Genomic DNA, 19,408 nt, shown 5'->3' on the forward strand with positions numbered 1-19,408 from the left:
AGGCAAGCTGTTTATTGAAGGCTGATCAAAAGGTGCAAAACAAAGGGCAAGGTGAACCAATACGAAACTAAACACTAACCTAAACTGGTTAAACTACAATTAAACATGAAAAAAAATGGACTTTAAACACGGGAACCTGGAAACATGGTGTAAAACATAACAGACAACATTACAAAGAATGAAAAGTCACAGACTATATACAGACAGGAGGTGATCAGGGGAAGTGGAAACACATGGGCAGTGTTGGGGAGTAACAGAATACATGTACCACCGTTACGTATTTAAAATACAAAATATGAGTAACTTTATTTCGTTACAGTTACCGTTTAAAAAGGTGGTATTCAGAATACTGTTACTTTGTTGAAATGCAGGGATTACACGGCGGTGTTTCCCTGTTTCATATGTTAGTCTATGCCCTCTCTATTTTTGGAAACCCAAACAAAACACGCATTAAGAGGCTCTAATGCCTGTATCTCAATCTCGTGTCTCATAATGACGTGAAGAAATATTTTTTTTAATGATTTAATATGAAGGCAATAGGCAGAGTGTTACAGGCATAGCCCTAAAGAATGTAGCCTCACGGGCAGTGTAGTCTGTGCTGCAGGGAGAATGGACTGCCATACCCGTTATGTGTCTGTGAGCGCGAGGAGGGAGAAAAAGGAGAGTGGAAAAGTACGAGCTGTCACCGACCAGAAACGGGAGATGGAAGCAGGTAAATATCATAATAACCAATGCAGCCAAAAAGAGTGCCTGATGAGCCCAGTTGTAAGTAGGCTATTAAGACTCGACTGTACACTGTGTTCGTGTTTTCCTCCAATACAAGGTTCTGTTGGAGCAGCCTTTCAACGCCTCTCTCTGTCTCTCACCTCTCACTTTGTTGTGTGGGTCAAGAAAAGTTGACCCACACAACAAAGTAAAGCTATTTTTCAGCTACGAGCCCGACAGGGAACCCGACGTATTAGCCAGAGGTCCCTTTACTATGGTTCGGAGCCGCGGACCTTAAGTAACAGTAATAAATCACACAGCAATAGTAAATTCACGTAGTTGTGAAAAGCATGATAATATATTAAGTAATCCAAAGTATTCAGAATACGTTACTCTCATTGAGTAACGTAACGGAATACATTACAAAATACATTTTGGGGCATGTATTCTGTAATCTGTAGTGGAATACATTTTAAAAGTAACCTTCCCAACACTGCATATCAAAAGCAGTTCGAGCCCCGGCTTGGACAGTCTTGGTCGTTGTGTCCTTGGGCAAGACGCTTCACCCGTTGCCTACTGGTGGTGGTCAGAGGGCCCGGTGGCGCCAGTGTCCAGCAGCCTCGCTTCTGTCAGTGCTCCCCAGGGTGGCTGTGGCTACAATGTAGCTTGCCATCACCAGTGTGTGTGGGTGGATGACTGGATGTGTAAAGCGCTTTGGGGTCCTTAGGAACTAGTAAAGCGCTATACAAATACAGGCCATTTACCATTCTATTTATCTGACTGAATCACATGAATGGTCGAATGTTATTATTGTGTGTATGTGTGTGTGTGTAGGTGGTTGTGGGTGTTTGTATGTCCAGTCCATGTGTTTAACGTGGGTCAGATGTCAGGAGGCAGAGTTCAGGAGTCTGACAGCTGTGGGGAAGAAGCTGTTCTGGTACCTGGTGGTCTTAGTCCGGAGGCTCCTGTAGCGCCTCCCAGAGGGCAGGAGGGTGAAGAGTCCATGTGCTGGGTGACTGGGGTCTTTGATGATTTTCCCAGCCCTTTTCAGACACCGCTTCCTGTAGATATCCTTTATGGCAGGAAGTGGTGCTCTGGCGATGCGCTGGGCAGTTTTCACAACCCCTTGCAACGCCTTCCGGTCCGAGGCAGAGCAGTTCCCGTACTAAACTGTTATACAGTTGGTCAGGATGCTCTCGATGGTGCAGCGATAGAAGTTCACCAGGATGTCTGAGGACAGGTGGTTCTTCCTCAGAGTCCTCAAGAAGAAGAGGTGCTGGTGAGCCTTCTTGACCAGCTTGGAGCAGTTGGTCATCCAGATGAGATCCTCGGAGATGTGGACTCCCAGGAACTTGAAGCTGCTCACATGCTCCACAGCCGTCCCCTTAATGTAGATGGGTGGATGTGGGTCAGCATTCCTCCTGTAGTCGATGAGCTCCTTGGTCTTCTCGGTGTTGAGCAGCAGGTTGTTTGTGTCACACCACTCAGCCAGACGATCCACCTCCTCCCTGTAGGCGGCCTCATTGTTGTCATTGATGAGGCCAATCACCGTGGTGTCATCTGCAAACTTAATGATGGTGTTAGAACCATCGGCAGGTCTGCAGTCATGGGTGAAGAGGGAGTACAGGAAAGGGATCATCACACAGCCTTGTGGTATACCGGTGTTCATTGTGATTGTAGATGAGCAGTGGTTATCCAGCCGGACATGTTGGGGGCGGTTGGTCAGGAAGTCCAGTAACCATATGCACATGAGGGAACTGAAGCCCAGGTCTGTCAGTTTCCTGATGAGTTGTGAGGGGAGGATTGTATTGAATGCTGAACTGAAGTCAGAGTAAGAGGTTGTTGGTCTGGCGTCATGTCTGCTTTGGTTGTGGTTGTGGGATTCCCTCGCTCAAAACGAGCATAAAAGTTGTTGAGCTCGTTGAGGAAGGAGACATCAGAGGATGTGGGGGAGGGGTTGGTGGTCCTGTAGTCTGTAATGGTCTGGAGTCCTTGCCACATGCGTCAGGGATTGGAGTTGGAGAAGTGTTTTTCTACCTTCTTTTTGTAATGGTGTTTGGCTTTTTTGATACCCTTCTTTAGATTAGACCTGGCTGTACTGTAGGCGTGTGCATCTCCTGACCTAAAGGCGGTGTTGCAGGCCTTCAAGAGGAGACGAACATCCCGGTTCATCCAAGGCTTCTGGTTGGGGTACATGGTAATCCGTTTCTGGGTGGTGACACTGTCTGTGGTTTTGGAGATGTAATCCAGTACAGATGAGGCGTACTGGTCCAGGTCTGTGTGGGTGAACATATTCCAGTGTTTTTAAATCTGCGTCTGTCCCCTCTGGCCACACTTTAATTGGCCTCACAGCAGGTTTCACACGTTGGATGAATGGACCTTGTGGACCTTGTGCACAAGGTCGTTTGTGCACAAGAACTAATTAATGTTGAGGAATTTAAGTATTTGGGAGTGCTACTAGTCTCGAAATTATCCCTTTAAAAAAACATGTTGAAAATTTAGTGAAAAGTGTAAATGTTAACATACGGAACTTTAGACATATCCACACATCATGAACAGACACAGCAGCGATTACATTCCTGTACTCTGTGATACTGGCTCATATTGAATACTGTATTACAAGTTGGTCCCATACTAGTCTCGCTGCTATTGGGCCAATCGAAGTATGCAAGTGATGGCAAGCCACACATGGTAAGCTCCACACCTCACCACCAGTTGATTCACTTTAGTTTACTTTGCAGTCACTACTTTAAATGTAATTCTACTTATTATCCAATATCGTTTGTTTATTAAATAATTTTATTTTTTCATTACACCTTCTAATGTTTATATGGTGTGCACACATAGTAACACTGCAAGGTCAAAGTTCTTTTTTATGTTATATTTATACATCTTTCTTAGTTTGAGTTACCTGGGGTTTGGCTTCTCCTTCCTGGCTGGCAAAAAGTGTGGCAAAGGGAGAGCTGAAGTACCACTGACAACATGCTTCATTGCCTGGGGGGTGTTTCAAGTTTGTTTAATTGTTTTGTATTAGTTGGTTATATGGCAGCCATTTTGTTTCCCCCCTTGTGTGTCATTTGGTTTGGCTAAGCCAGTATTTAAGTTCCCCTGTGGATCATTTTGGGAAGGCAGTTTGTCTTATGTTTATTTGAGGTTTTGTTAATTGTTATCTTGATTTTAGTTTATTGAGTTGACCTCTTTTATTTTCGTCTGCCTGTTTAAGTGTTTTTTTAATCTTTGTTAAATATCTTCATATTTTTGGATCAATAAAACCCCTTTTTTTTTAAATTGAACACCTGTGTCCTTTATGCCTTACTGCTTGGTCCCTGATAATGCAACAAAAGAGCATTGAAAATATTACATAAGAAACTTTTCTCATATCACCATTTTCAAATTTTAGATAAATACAAGTTTCTAAATTTTACTAATTTCAAAATATTTAAATCTGCCTGTCTAATATGCAAAGTTATACATGGTCTGGCGCCTCCAACAATAAGTGATCTAATTAAACAAAAGTCTAGCAGTGTTGCCGGGTCTCGATTGACTCGAGCCACTATTAAAGGTGATTGTGAATTGGCATTTAGACGGACCTCCTTTTCACAGAATGCTCTGTCATATCAGGGAGTGAGCTTCTGGAATCATCTTCCACTGTCAGTGAGGGAAAGTACAAGTCTCCCCATCTTTAAGAGTCACTTAAAAGGTTGGCTGAGGGACACACAAACACGTAATCATGTTTAATTAGTCATGCCTTACATTGGACATGAAAAAGAGTTAAATGTATTACAAAAAGGGAAACAAGTATTGTAATGGGTCAGATCAATATCAGGACAGTCAGGGCATGTATAATATTGGGGATTGTGCAATATAATTGATGTGCCTAAGGCTATAATCTGGCATATTTACATTTGTTAATATGTTCATTATGTATTTTCCCTCTTTCTAAATTAAATTAAATTAAATTAAAATTAAGTTGGAGAAAAAGCAATGCAAATGAACCACACTGTGTGATGTAAGGAGCTCTCTGATTAGTGTGAGACAGGCTGACTGCCTGAATTTCTCTACGCTGACTTTTCTACACAGTGTGTTGCTTGTACAAGGGCATATAAAGATCATTACGAGTGGTCATTGCTCTGAAATTGCTGCCAGGAGGATGCATCATCTATGTAATGTGCTGAGGATTGTCTCTTTGTCAGGTCATCCCTCAGCTTCCAGGTTAGAAAAGTGGCACAGACGTCTTTTATTCATTAATAAATTATTTATTAGTTGGTTTAATTATTTAATTATTGTTACCTAAACAAATAACATTACACATTTTTGGATTGCAAAGCTGTTTATACAAGAAAAACAGAGTACAGCAGAGTAATAGTCTGATCCCTGCCCCCCTCAGACTGCAAGCTAAAATATCCTTTAGCATGATATTAAACAACAAAATGCTTTAACTTATTTAACAATACATTGGTTGTAAAATAAAAGAATATCAAATAAAACTTCATGTTAAATGATAGGACATATTTAGCCACAGTTTTTGTTGTGCACCTTTGCTACAAGAGAAAAAAACTTGTCACTTGTTCTGAGAGGCACAAGAGGAACTGGGGTATTACATAAGTAACTCATGGGTGGCAGAGATGTATGTGCAAGACATTTATGAGGACAGTGATAAAGTATGAACTACGCCCCCACCAGATCAGTACCACATAAATGTCTTTGTGGATATAGAGAAAGCATATTTAGGGTGCCAAGAGAGGAAATGTGGTACAGAATGAAGAAGTCAGAAGTGGAAGAGATGTTGAAACATTCTCAAGAGAGCTCATGGGTTTTACCCATCATAAGATGTTTCTCGTGTGAAACCTCGGTAATGACACAGCTTTTTATAGCCCATCAGTTGGGACTGATCCAGTTGATATTAATTTGTACTAAGTGGCAGGATTAATTTCTTATTACTGGTAGAGTTTAGCTGGTGTTCAATTCATGGGTTCTGTACTTGTCTCATTGTGTAATTTTTCATTATTAGACATGACTTAATTTACAGACATCTATGGTTTGATTTCCTTGCATGTGTGGATTGGATGGGTTGTTACTGACAGATTTTTATTTCAATAATACCTTTAGAAATACGTTTACTCAGAAAATTGGTGACGTGTTCAATACTTATTTTTCCCGCTGTAAGTGTCCACTGCTTTCTGTTCAGCTTCATTTCAGGAGGTCATCTCATGGCTCCATGTTCTGCAGTATTTGTTGAGTGTGGATGTTAAGTTAAGGAGAAACTCTCTTCTCACATATCCAGAATTGTCTATTGGAACATGGTGCATCATTCCAGCTGTCTTCTATATTGTAATTATCTATCTCTCCACAATTTTGCCATGTGCCACCATTTGGCTCTTTATTCCCCTGATTCCAGTAGCTGTAATACAGATAAAATTATATGAATTAAACTCAACAATTCAGTCAGTATTTTGTTTTCAGTAAGCTATTAACCAAATTAATTTAGTTAAAGTGCACAATGACTTTATGGACAAGAGACAGATTTTATTTTTATTTCAACCTTGTGCTCGTTTGAGTCCCATCCACCCATTTCCATGTCCCCTCTCTCTCTGAGTCAGTCAGTCCAATCCACAAATTCTTCTTGAACTCGTTCACAAAGTTCTTTTTTAGAAAGAGAGAAATGAAATGTAAACATGCAGAACTTAAAGTGATGCATCAGTGTATCAGCTGTTTTCATTCAGTGTTTAATTCTTTGTTCTACACACATCTGTATTAAGTTTGAACACACACAAACCTGTTCCTCTCGGCTGTTGATAATCATCAGGTCTGCACCTTTTTGAAGACAGTCTTGTCTGCTTTCTTGCCAGGATTTCTTCTCTGAAGACACCTGGTACAAACTATCACTGAAAATTACTTTTTCTCGGCGATCTGTTGAAGAAAAACAGAATAATAATTTGTGCTTGCTTTGTGATAGGTAGCATACATAGAATCGCAGTTAGACCCTTTAAAGAAGGCTCATAATGGGAAGAAGCAATCAGTGGTACAAATTCAAAGCACTTCAGTTAAAGTGTGTGTGTATATACATACATACATATACAGTAAATATATATATATATATATATATATATATATATATATATATATATATATATATATTTGTACTGTGTAATGGCCATTAAGATAACGGCAGGAGCTAAAAACACCGCGATTGTCAGCCATTTTGTCAGGAAACCTGCTCAAGTATATGTATAGTAAGCACTTTAGTATTTCGGTTTATTATTTAGTGTTTTTCTTCCACCATGTGACATTTAGCAGTACAGAATGTGAAACGTTTCTGCTCATTTTCACTGCAATAAACTACTGCATGAGAGACGCAAGTCATAATCACTCTCGTGATTCTTTTCCCCCTGTTTTCAGGGGTGTAACATTTGGAGGCACCGCTGGGATAGCTGCTTAGATGTCCGGTGTCCACAATCTGCACATCGTAGTCCAAGCCAGCTAAATCCCCCCACTACAACCCAGGCAGACTGCAGTGAGGAAAGTGTTGCTGTCGAGGCGAACTGGTAGCTGTGTTTTAGCGCATGTTTCCTGAGGCCAGCCAGAGATCATCAGGGGCTGCAAAAGCGACTCAGCTCAGCGTCACCCGTACATGCAAAATTCTTCCAGCCTACTGCCACAATGTCTTCGGTGGAAGAGCTGCGAGAAGAGGTTGTGCGTGAAATGCACACTCTGTCCAAAGACCAACTAGTGTCAATCTGCGAGTTCCTTGGCATTGCAGAGAAAATAGATGTTAGCAGAAAAACACGACTGTCACTGCTAACACACATCCAAATACACATTGAGAGAGAAGGTATAACAGTACTTGAGGATGAAGGAATGTCAGAACTGTTGTTGCTTAATGATAAGATTGCTGAAATAATGAAAGAGACAATTGTTGAGACTGAACCAAATGCAAATGAAGAGGGTGATTCAGGACACAGAGAGCAACCAAATACTGCAACCTCACTGGTAACAGAGACAGCTAATGCAGTTAACACAGCGGTTATTTCTCACTCCCAAGGTAATCGCTTTGTCCCTAACTCATCTGTGTCAAGTACCCCCCAACGACCAAGCCCTTACTGGCAGAAAGATTTCAAAATATCAGGCCAGATTGGCGAACCAGGTCAAAAAGACAAACTGACATTTTCCAGTCTTGCTCACCAGATCGAAAATGGACTGAGCAGAGGTTACTCAGAGCTTGACATTGTAGATGCTGTCATCAGAGCTATCTTGCCAGGTCTACAACTACGCAGCTATTTGGAGGGAAAAGCTCAACTCACCCTTCCGACTCTACGCCGCATACTGCGCTCCCATTTCCAGGAGAAGAGCGCCACCGAACTGTATAAACAACTTGCCTCTGAGGTACAGACCCCAAAAGAGACTGCTCAAAGCTTCCTGATGAGAGTTTTAGATCTAAAGCAGAAAGTCTTATTTGCTTCCCAAGAATCTGAGTCAGGACTCAAATACGACCCAGCTTTAGTTCAGCGTATGTGTTTGCACACCATACTCACAGGCTTCCAGAGTGACAGTGTCAGGATAGATATGCAGCCACTCCTGTTAGACTCTAAGACACCTGATGAACTCCTGTTAGAGAGGTTAAATATGGCTTGTGCCAATGAGGCAGAAAGGAAAAACAAGAAGAGATGTTTAGCATCACAGACTGCTACAAGTGTGAGTGCAGTGCAGTCAGATGATGTGTCACCAGCTAAGAACCCTGTGAAAGAAGTTAAAGCTAAGATACCACCCGAGCTTTTAACTGAGTTAGCGGAGCTTAAGACAGGTGTAGCCTCCCTGAAAGGTCTCAGTGCAGAGATAGCTCAGATTAAAGAGACTCTACAACAGCTGGTGGCTGGTCCTCAGTCATATGCCCCACCACCAGTTATGCAGTATGATAGGGACCAGCAGTATTATAGCTTCCAGGGCCCCCGTCAAAGGCCACCACCCCCTCAGTATCCTGTACAGCACTACACAGGTAGTCCAGCCCGCCGTGAGAGGAGGTGCCACATCTGCCAGCAGAATGGAGTCAACGAGCGCTGCACCCACTGCTACCTCTGTGGGAGTAGAGAACACTTTCAGGCTGGATGTAGAAGCAGAGGTATGAGACCACAGAGGCGGAGCCAGACATTTGAAACACCCGGGGCTTAGCCCTAAAGGGTAGTATGCATGTGGGATTTTTTTTTTTTTTTTTTTTTTGGGGGGGGGGGGGGGGGGGGGGGGGTAGAAATGACTGAAAGATTAATAGGCTCTTTTTTGACTTTTGTTCAAAAAAGAATGACTTCATATAGGGAAAAATATTTATCACATGTGCAAGACACCTTAAACTAGTTTTTTAATTAAGCAGCGAGGCAGAACAAGGTCAGGGCTGTATCAAGACACGAGGACTAAACCCCAATTCAACCAGACCCAGAACTGATCCGGAATTAAAACAGGACTACAACAGTTCAAAACCAGGACTACTGAGGACTTAACCAAGACAGAACCAGAATCAGAACTAGATGATAGTAGCACTAAAAATCATCATAGACCTGCACTACACTTATTTTTTTAATTCTACCAAAGTACAATATTTAGATTGAGAAAAGTTTATATAATTATTTATCCTTGTTGTGCAAACAAGCCTGCAAAACATAATAAATATAGAATTTGAAAAATAGCAAACCTAAAAAGAAACACTAGGTACGAGATACATGAGTACCTATGATACAGTTATACTTTTGGTAAACAACCATTTGACTAACATGTGTGTCTCACCTGCTCTTGTTCATCTCTGTTCTGTCCTCATTCTCCATCTCCCTCTCTCTCCCTCCCTCTCTGTTCCTCTCTCTCCCTCTTTGTTCCTCTCTCTCCCTCTCTGTTCCTCTCTCTCCCTCTTTGTGCTGACAATCATCAAATATACAGTTGAAACCACATATTTACATACTCTTCAGATCAAAACACAAACACTTTTTTAATTGTAAGATCAAATCAGACTAAATGTTTATTTTTTTAGATTGATAAATATAAAAAACATATTTGTTAACTTTGAGAGTAAAGAGAGAAACTATCTGTATTTCTTAATTGCAAATGGCACCAAATTGTATTCAAACTGAGCCACATTTATGGAGCTCCACAGTTCTTTTCCTGGTGTTTTGGTTGACATCTCTTGATTTTCCCATGTCAAAGAAACAGGCTCTGTGTTTTGCCTTATATGCATCCACAGCTGTGCCACCAGTTTACTCACATGGACTCTACTAACCTATCAGAAGCTTCTTCAGCTCAGAATGGAATCGTCTGGAGTTTTCTTATTAATTAACAATAAACTTAGTGTACATGTACTCCTAAATTTGATGAAAGTGATAAAAAATAGACAGCTCTGTCTCTCTTTATTCTGACATTTAACTAATTCAAAATATATTTCAATATTTATCTAAAACAAAAGTTTACTCTAAATTGATCTTGTACAGTAAAAATGTTTTATGTTTTCTCCCTAAAGTGTATGTAAATATCTGGTTACAAATGTGAATATCCTGCTGTGTACTGAAATCCCTCTTGTTTTGCATAGAAATATACTGAACAACATACAAAGCATAATATATAAAATAACATTTACCTGAGTTTTTTTCTTTGAAAGAAGCCTCGAATGTCCATTCTTATGTTTCAGTACATAACTGAAACCGATTTAGTCGGGGAGGGTAAGAACTGAAAATATGAAATAAACACACGTAAGCTAAGACTCTCTAAAAAAAATAGCATTTGTTCGGATTTTCATTTCGCCATTTGTTGATTCACTTGAAGAGCAAGTAAAATAATATTGGTCAAGTGATCAGTTTCATATCAATCTTTCGTGATGCACCGTCATATTTACATTATTTGTACGGTATGAATGATATGCTTTGGTACCTTGTCAAACTTAAGCTCTCCTTAGTATGGCTGGCTCCGTCTCTCCAACAGCGCACTCACGGGCAGCAGCTGCCCCGCCCCCTCGCTCAGTCGCTTAGTGCCTGAGCTTGGATCATACCAATATCAGGGGGGGATTCACGCACAGTGTAAATTCCCACAGTGTGCACTATGTGCTTCGAATATTGTGTGTACTTTTTGTTTTATACAGTTGTCAGCCAGGCATCTAACTATGAAAAAATTACACTCCAAAATACCCCGGGCTTCTGACAAAACAACCCGGGCTTAAGCCCCGTAAGCCACCCCCCCGCTCCGCCCCTGATATAGACTGAAAAGCATCTTGTTGGTATAATGTCGGGACGACATTTTTTGAGTGGGGGAGAGTGTGACAGGTTGAATGACTATTGCATATAAAACTGTTCAGTTAATACTAATTCATATCAGTTGATATAAGGACGAAAATAATGTAAATATGGTAAGAAAATGGTTAAGAGTTTATTATTTTTCATGTTATATTAATGGCTTTCATGTTACTTAAGAGAACTGCAATCTATACATCAGTGATCGGCTAGTAAGCCTTTTCTGGGATCGATTAGTAGTGTCTCTATTCTCCACTAGGGGGCTTTCGCGCGTTCTCCTCACTGCAATAAACTACTGCATGAGAGACGCAACTCATAATCACTCTCGTGATTCTTTTCCCCCTGTTTTCAGGTAAAAGTGTTTAAAAGTTGATATATTTCCAATGTGTACACTAGAGGTCTGCGCGGGAATGTTTTTTTAGTCCCGCTCCCGCCCGCTCCCGCAAGGTTTTGTACCGCACCCGACCGCTCCCGCTGTATATTCAGTCTTTGTTCACCCGCTGCCCGCTTAGAATAATTTTCTACCCGACCCGACCGTTCCCGCTAAATTTAGATCTGGTTTCCAAAATCTCACATTTAAATGGGGTACCACCAAAAAATAGAGATAACAGATAAAACTGCAGGTTGTGCAATGATTGTATTTATTTTTCTTAAACAAGATGCATTTATCTGTCAACATGCAACATTTATCTTTTAACATGGAAAACGTGTTGCAAAAATAAAATAAATAAAAACGAATACAGCATTGTGGCCTACTTGTTATTTTTATGTAAAATACAAACGTAACATTTTTCTGTCAACACAGTAGGGAAAGTGTCGCGAAAAAAAAAAAGTCACTTAAAATTGTAAACAAAAGAACAAAATAGTTGGCCACTGCGAAATTAAATGGTTGTTTAAACTATCAGTTTAACGAAAAAATGTCCCAATGTCGAATTCAAGGTCTCTCCTACAAAAGAAAATATGCATATATAAATACAACAATAAACGACATCTCAAAATTATAAACTATTAATCAAATGAACGAAACTTACTTAAAAAATCCAAATTATTTTAAATTTCCATGCAGGAAAAGAATGTCACTGACTGATGAGGGTTTCAGTACTGAACGTCTCTCCTCCAAAATCCGACCACAAAGGCTGAATGCTCTCTCGGAAGGTGCACTCGTTGCCGGGATGCAGAGGACAAATCTTGCAAGGTTGCTCAGGGCAGGGAACTGGGAACTGTTGGAATTCCACCACTGCAAAATGTTTTGTTGACTTGATAATTCAAGTTTCATGGTCCTGTACTCCTGAATCTGAACATCTAGTGATTTTGATCCACATGATTCTTCCTCTTCCTCCCAATCTGAAAATTTATGAAGAACAGTAGGCCTTTTGGCAGGTGTTGGTTCAACATCCTCATCATGTGCATGATCAAACTTTAAATCTTCGATCATCTCCTTGACTCCCTGTATCACATTCTGTCGCCCTCTTTCATCTAACATTCTCAGACCTCGCAGATTTGGTGTCAGAAAGGTTGCTATTTTATAAAGCATGTGAACAGAATGGGATGAAGTGCTGTCTGCTGACAGTAATTCTTTCAGCCGTGTTACACAGACGGTTGCAATTTCAGAGAGCAGAGGGTCTTTTGTGGCTGATGTACAGTGCTCAATTAATCGCACAGACCACGGAAGAACAAGTGAGGCACTGGGAGCTGTGTTATCAGTTTCCAAGTCGTCAGTTGCCTCTTTGAAGGGTTTTAGGAATGATACTAGTAACTTAAGAGTACTGATGCTAATGCGTCCGATCTTGTCATAATTATTGCTCTCAGTCAGCACAGATGCAATGTCTTCGTACTGTTCCAAGACAGAATTTAACATGTCAAAGTTAGAGTTCCATCGTGTCTCTATGGATTGTTTCAGTGACTTTTTAAGCTTGCCCTGCTGTCCTGAGTGTTTGAAATATGTAACCAACTTTTTAACATCAGTCAGAAGGCTAGTGATCTCTGGAGACTTTTCGATTATGGCAGTACCAAACGCACTGGAGAGAGTCACGTTTAGTATGTGCGCTGTGCAGTTTAGCCTCGTGTATTCTCGTAAGGCACTGATCATGTTGGCTCCACGATCTGTGACAAAAATAATCTTTTTGCCCATGTCTGTCGCATCAATGCCAAACACTCTGAGATTCTGCAGCAGGTGCCTTCGAATGTTTTCACCTGTCTTTGAGGTGCTTGGGTCAAAAGGGGCAGCAAAAAGCACTCTTGAATGTAGCTCAGATTGCTCATTAACGTAATGGATGGTTGCAGACAAAAAGGACGTTTTTCGATATGTTTCTGTCCATATGTCTGCTGTAACAGCGCATCCAAACTTCGATATTGTTGCAGTGATTTCCTCCACAACATGTTTACGTAGACTCTGAGCCCTCATTTCAACATTTCTTGACACCGTTGTGGGGTGTGGTAGTATCTCACAGACATCGAATTTTCCTATTCTTGCTGCTGTGTCGACCAAATGTTGGGCCAGCTGTGTGAAGCCTTTTCCAGAGATGGTATCATACGGTCGAATGTCTTGGCAAACAAACTGAACACATTTGTCTCTGGTTTCTTTTTTAAACTTCTCTGGCACCAGCAAAGATTTAGTAAATGCCAGTTTTGTTTGCCCCTTTGTGATGGGACATGAGTGCCGCCTTAAACCTGAGGTTCCAGTCTTGTGACTGCAAAAGGGTAAAACTTTGAGGCATTTATCGCATTGTACAAAGGGTAATTTTTTTCCATTTGCGTCTATGACGCATGAAAAAGACTCCCATACATCAGACTTGCCTGATGTGGGTTTCCTTAAAGTAAACTGACCGTTGTCTAATCCCAGCTGAACGTCCTTCAAGGAAATTGCATCTTCAGTTTGCTCTGCCATGTTGGTAAAGCGCGCTCTGATGCAGGTGATGCGCGCACAGAGTCACAGACTGTGCAAGTAAAATGCACGTGCAAAAAGCACTGATCCATGCGCTCAGTGCGTGTAACAGGCGTGAGCACTGGCTGTACCAGTGCTCAATTAGAATGAGGAAATCACAGATATGCTGTTCCGAAAAAATGTCGGGCACGCTATATTTTCAGACCGCCCGCTCCCGTTCAAATTACACCAGAGTTACCGACCGCTACCGCATTTTATTTGGAAATTTATTCCCGCGCCGCAAGAAATCTGGTCGGGTCCCGCGGCTCCCGCGGGACAGCCGCGGGAATGCAGACCTCTAGTGTACACTGTTAAGATATTTAAGAGGTAATCCTTCATTGTTTTGTAAGCGTTAAAAGCATTACATTGCAGTTTTGTGCACATATACGTGGCGGTTTTGAGCTGTGTTTTGTACTGTGTAATGGCCATTAAGATAACGGCAGGAGCTAAAAACACCGCGATTGTCAGCCATTTTGTCAGGAAACCTGCTCAAGTATATGTATAGTAAGCACTTTAGTATTTCGGTTTATTATTTAGTGTTTTTCTTCCACCATGTGACATTTAGCAGTACAGAATGTGAAACGTTTCTGCTCATTTTCACTGCAATAAACTACTGCATGAGAGACGCAAGTCATAATCACTCTCGTGATTCTTTTCCCCCTGTTTTCAGGGGTGTAACATAGTATCACTGTCTTCATTTCCCACTGAGATTTGCCTTGGGTGACTGTTGGACATCATCATAAAATAAATACATCACCTGTGACGATTTTAGCATGCTTTACATTCATGTTGTACTCACAAAGAAAAACTACAGTTATGAGTCCAACCAGGAGGAAAAGACACAGCAGACCCAGAAGAATCACAGCAGCTCTGCAGGAACTCTTCTTTAAAATTTCAGGACCTACAGGTAGAAGTAAATATTTGTTATATGTCTAATCATAAATTTTTTTTATATCCTTATACATTTTATTATAACACCAATTGCTGTTTTTATCTAAAAAGTAGTATGAGAGACTTATTGCATCTGAGAATGGGTCTTGGTGGAAGCGAAACAAATACCATTACAGTGGAACCCCGGCTTACGAAGACCCCATTTAACGAAAAATTCAAGTTACAAAGGCACTTAACGGCAATATTTCTGCCCGTGGTACGGCAAAATGCCCGCGTAACAAAATAGATAAAATAGAAAATTTTAAAAAATTTAATTAAATTCCATAATGTTATGTACATGTACACGTACGTATGTATGCATGCATATGTATACTTTCTTCAGACAGTTTGTATAGAATTCTCAGTTTTATTTTTAGTTTAGTTTTGTGCACAAAACTTTAGCAACACGTAATTGTAATATCTATAGATAGGTTTGTGTTTTTTACCTGGGGGTGAAGGTCCAGTTGTTTTACGTTGTACGGTTTGGATCACTTCATGATTCATGCAAATGTCTTCCACAGTTTGATGCTCCCTTTTAGACTTTCTGCGACAACCTAATACTTCCTCTGCATTCTCATAGACTTCATCCATGATTTTATCTGTATTGGAGGTTTAGTTGGGTCTTTAAGTCTCTGAGGTGATCAGTGCTTTGCAAGAGTCTCTGAAGTTGTGTGTAGTAGCTCTGAACTGTGTGAAAATATACTGACACAAGCAGTTCTCTTTTTAACAGGAAACTGAGATCTGATGGCACTCCTCAGGGCTGTGTTTGGGATTATGACTGCATTTGTCTTTGTATTTGAATATGCACTTAGTACTAGCTGCAGCACTTTTTCCACTTGAAAGAATTTAAAATATATCAAGCATTATAAGTATGAATAAAAACAGGAGAGAAGGCCACTGCATATTAATCCTAAAACATTATATATTAGAATATGTTTATAAAGTGAATACTTTCCATGGAACATGGGATGCAAAAAGTTGGGAAATGGCTTCAATTAGAGCATCGTAAAATGACAAGAGATCGTAAGACATGTACCCTCAGGCTAGATTTAGAGATGTTCTTTCCTATTTCACTTTTGATTCCCCGCTTAACCAGCGTTTCTCCCTGTCCAGAATGTGTGCATCCATCTCATTGAAAGAATGGCCTAATCCTTGGATTGGACCAATTTTTGGCACAATGGTCTTTGATCAGTGGTTCTTGATCAATGTTCAATTTGCATATTAATAATCAAGAAACTGACTTCACAGCCCAATGTTCACCAGTGGTGCTAGTTTCAGTTATTATGCAAATATACTGTTAATAAGCTTGGGGAAACCTGCAGTCAGCTGAGACTAAAGAAGTCACTTGGATGACTGAAGAAATTTTTCTCCCACTTGAAAAGCTACATCCAGATGAACAGAATCAACTCTTCTTTCCTTACCTGGATGATTGAGCATGCATTAAGACTTTACTGTAATGCAATCTTTATGAGATATCACAGTCTTGTTTTGTTGCTTTGTCTTTGTACTTAAATGCCTGCTTATTGTCTCAAAAAATGTGAATTTTGTCACAACATGGTGTTATTCATGAACAAAACAAAAAGCATTTCTCATAGTTTTTTTGTCATTGTGTCGTGTTGTGATCTCTATCTTGCTGTGTCTCCCATGTGTTATAGTCTCCCAGCTAAATTGTGTGATTACTGTAAACAATTCACACGATTGTGTTCTGTTTCTGTCCATTTGCATTCTTCCTCTTTTCGTCCAGTTGCTTATGTATGTGTTTTGTTCTATTACTTGTTAATTTGGGTTGAACCCAGGACTGTATAGGCGTTGGCTGAATAGCAGTGGTGTTCACCTTGGGGTGTCGGTCAGAACACACAGGACGCACAGATAAAGGTTATCAGAATCAGAATCAGAATACTTTATTGATCCCTGGGGGAAATTATTTTTTGTTACAGTGCTCCATTTTAAACCAACATTAAGACAAGACAGACAATACGCTAACTAAGAATAGTACAATATATACATATATATACATACATACATACATACATAAGTCACTTATAAATAAATATTTGGAAAAGAAACATGTGTAGCTGTAGCAGCAAACAGTGTGTTATACCGTCTTTACTGTGATTCCTCAGCTTAACAGCAACAACAACACAGTCATGCAACCGCAGGCTTACAGAGTGGTGAGGGGTGTGGGTGTGTGGTCTGTGAACAGAACATATACAGAATACTGAATGTAATAAACATCTAAGTCATGAATTATGATGCATTAGCGTTCTTCGAATCTCACCAGAACTACAAATGGGAATTCCTATATGAACATCTACATGCACGAGTTTCATACACTACTCCCAAACCCATACAGTACATGACATTGATTGCCAATACACCCAACAACAATATATCACAAACACCAAATCGTTTAGCTTACAGCTAGCAGGTATGTAGCATAACAGGTAGCATTAGAAGCATGAACTAGCCACATAGCGAACAGGTCGATACACATTGCACTTCTACATCCACTAAATGTCTAATTGGCATAAAAGACTAAAACTGTCCTTTCCAGGCATGGCTCCACGTCTACTCACAGTTCTTTAGCGACGCACACAACTCACACCGTGTGTAGACATCCCCTGCTGAGTCAGTCTGCCAGGTGGCTCTTGCTATGTGTTAGCTCCAACTCTGATCACTGGAACATGTGCTCAATAGTGCAACTGTGCTCTCTCGCCCCCACACAGCTGACAGCCTTTCCAACAATTACTACTTCTGCAAATTTTGTGCTATTTTAACCATTCTGCTATTCTGCTCTTTCTTGCTCAGTAGTCTGCTATTTCTAACTTTTATACTTTAGAAAATACATGCATTGCTAGGGTTGCATACAATCAAGAGTGTACCACTCTAGCTAAGAAATGTCACTCAAAATCAGAGCTGGAAGTCTCTACCCGGACAGGTGTTCGAATCACAAATGATGCAATGTAGAGACATAAGCCTTTTGACAATATGTTTTCAGATTCTCCTGACACTCACAAATTTATTTGATACCGTTTTGCCATGAATTACATTTATTTCAGAGTATCAAATCTGTCCTTCCCTCAGACTCCGTCAGATGTCAAAATTTGGAAATTATATCATTTTTTTTCTCACGTGCAGTATCCTAGATCAGCGGTCCCCAGCCCCGGTACCGGTCCGTGAGTCGTTTGGTACCGGTCCGCGAGAGTTGAGGCTCGGGTGTGAAATGTATGGTTTTCAAGGTTTTTATCGGTTTTTAGCGTTATTTTGTTATCGTTTTTATCGTTAACTCGGTTTTCCTGGGTCTTTTCATGTGTGTTATGAATAAATCTTCTTTTTTTCAATACTGGTACTAGTGTTATTTGGTTGTATTTACCCGCGACACCTTAAAGGCCGGTCCGTGAAAATATTGTTGGGCATAAACCGGTCCGTGGCGCAAAAAAGGTTGGGGACCGCTGTCCTAGATAGATTATTGTAGTGGTAACAGTACGTATCTTTCCCGGTGGCTTATTTTGCAGGATGTGGAGCAAAAGAGTAAAAGCAGTTCAATCTTATAAGCTCCTGGAGCAAACCAATGTGCCAGGCTAGGGGAGTGTGGTTAAGGCATTTTAATTTATATAGAAGTGATTGAAGTTTATATATTATTGAATTATTTATAGAATTTGTAACACATTGGAATATGTCTATCATGTGGTATATTGTCGTTGATGTTTTCTCATGGGGAGGTTTATGTTTTCCATATGCTCGCTGGAATGGTAGAGTATAAAAGGAAGACAGCTGCTTTTGAGGGGGTTGGATTCTTTCTGTGTGTTGATGTGTCAACATGTATTCTCTTTAATAAAGTCTTCCATTTGATGGATGTATTTTACTCCAGCCTCGTGCCATTTTATTGGAAGTGACCCATGACCACCAGCCAAAACTGACACTAAACATTATCAGCTAACATTCAAATTAATGTCTGCTACCCTTCATGTAACACCACAGCCCCTGTGCACCAATAACAAAGATTTTTAATCCATCACACTACAGCAAACTAACCTCTTTATCCTATTAGTATTGCTATTTTAATGCAACCTTTAAATAACACAGTCTGCTTTACATCGACTTACATGTAAGCTTTAAATTTCCACTTTATCAAATAGGATTGAGCAATCCTTACCTTTAAATCTCTTCTTCCTCTCCTGTCCTGTCTTTCTTATCTTTCTCCATCTCTGAGTGACGTTAGCTCTCTTTCTTTGTTCTCTCTTTGAACTGCAGCAGCTGGAGTTTTAGCTAACAACACACTTGACCAAAAACTGCACACAAACAGTTTGTGTGTTTGCTGATGTTTGCTGAGCTGAAAAAACTTTGGATTTGAAATTACCTGCCACTTAAAAATCATTGCTACCTTTATGCTTGCTAATCTTCAGTAGGGCTAGCTAGATGCTGAAGTACTGCAAACGCAACTTACAGATGGTGTTGTCCCAAAAAAACAAAGTGCCATCCGCTTCGCCAGAGGTTGTTTGGTTTCCCCGATGTATAAATCCTGGCAATCCTCCTGGCACTTAACAGCGTACACTATGTTACTCTGTTTGTGTCGGGGGACCCGATCCTTGGG

General features: G+C 40.5%; 1 protein-coding gene across 1 annotated transcript; it reads right to left on the reverse strand.

Annotated features, from left to right (window-relative positions):
* Window positions 1-5,095: 5,095 nt before the first annotated feature.
* Window positions 5,096-15,795, reverse strand: LOC308394716 (CD209 antigen-like protein C). Its single transcript, XM_080879166.1, has 5 exons — window positions 15,261-15,795; window positions 14,684-14,785; window positions 6,482-6,615; window positions 6,248-6,348; window positions 5,096-6,106 (listed from the first exon to the last, which is right to left on the reverse strand). The coding sequence occupies exons 1-5, from the start codon at window positions 15,403-15,405 to the stop codon at window positions 5,959-5,961; spliced, it is 630 nt and encodes a 209-aa protein (XP_080735292.1). The 5' UTR covers window positions 15,406-15,795; the 3' UTR covers window positions 5,096-5,958.
* Between the last annotated feature and the right edge of the window lie 3,613 nt (window positions 15,796-19,408).

Source organism: Rhamphochromis sp. 'chilingali' (assembly GCF_963969265.1).
Source record: "Rhamphochromis sp. 'chilingali' genome assembly, chromosome: 4".
NCBI lineage: Eukaryota > Metazoa > Chordata > Actinopteri > Cichliformes > Cichlidae > Rhamphochromis > Rhamphochromis sp. 'chilingali'.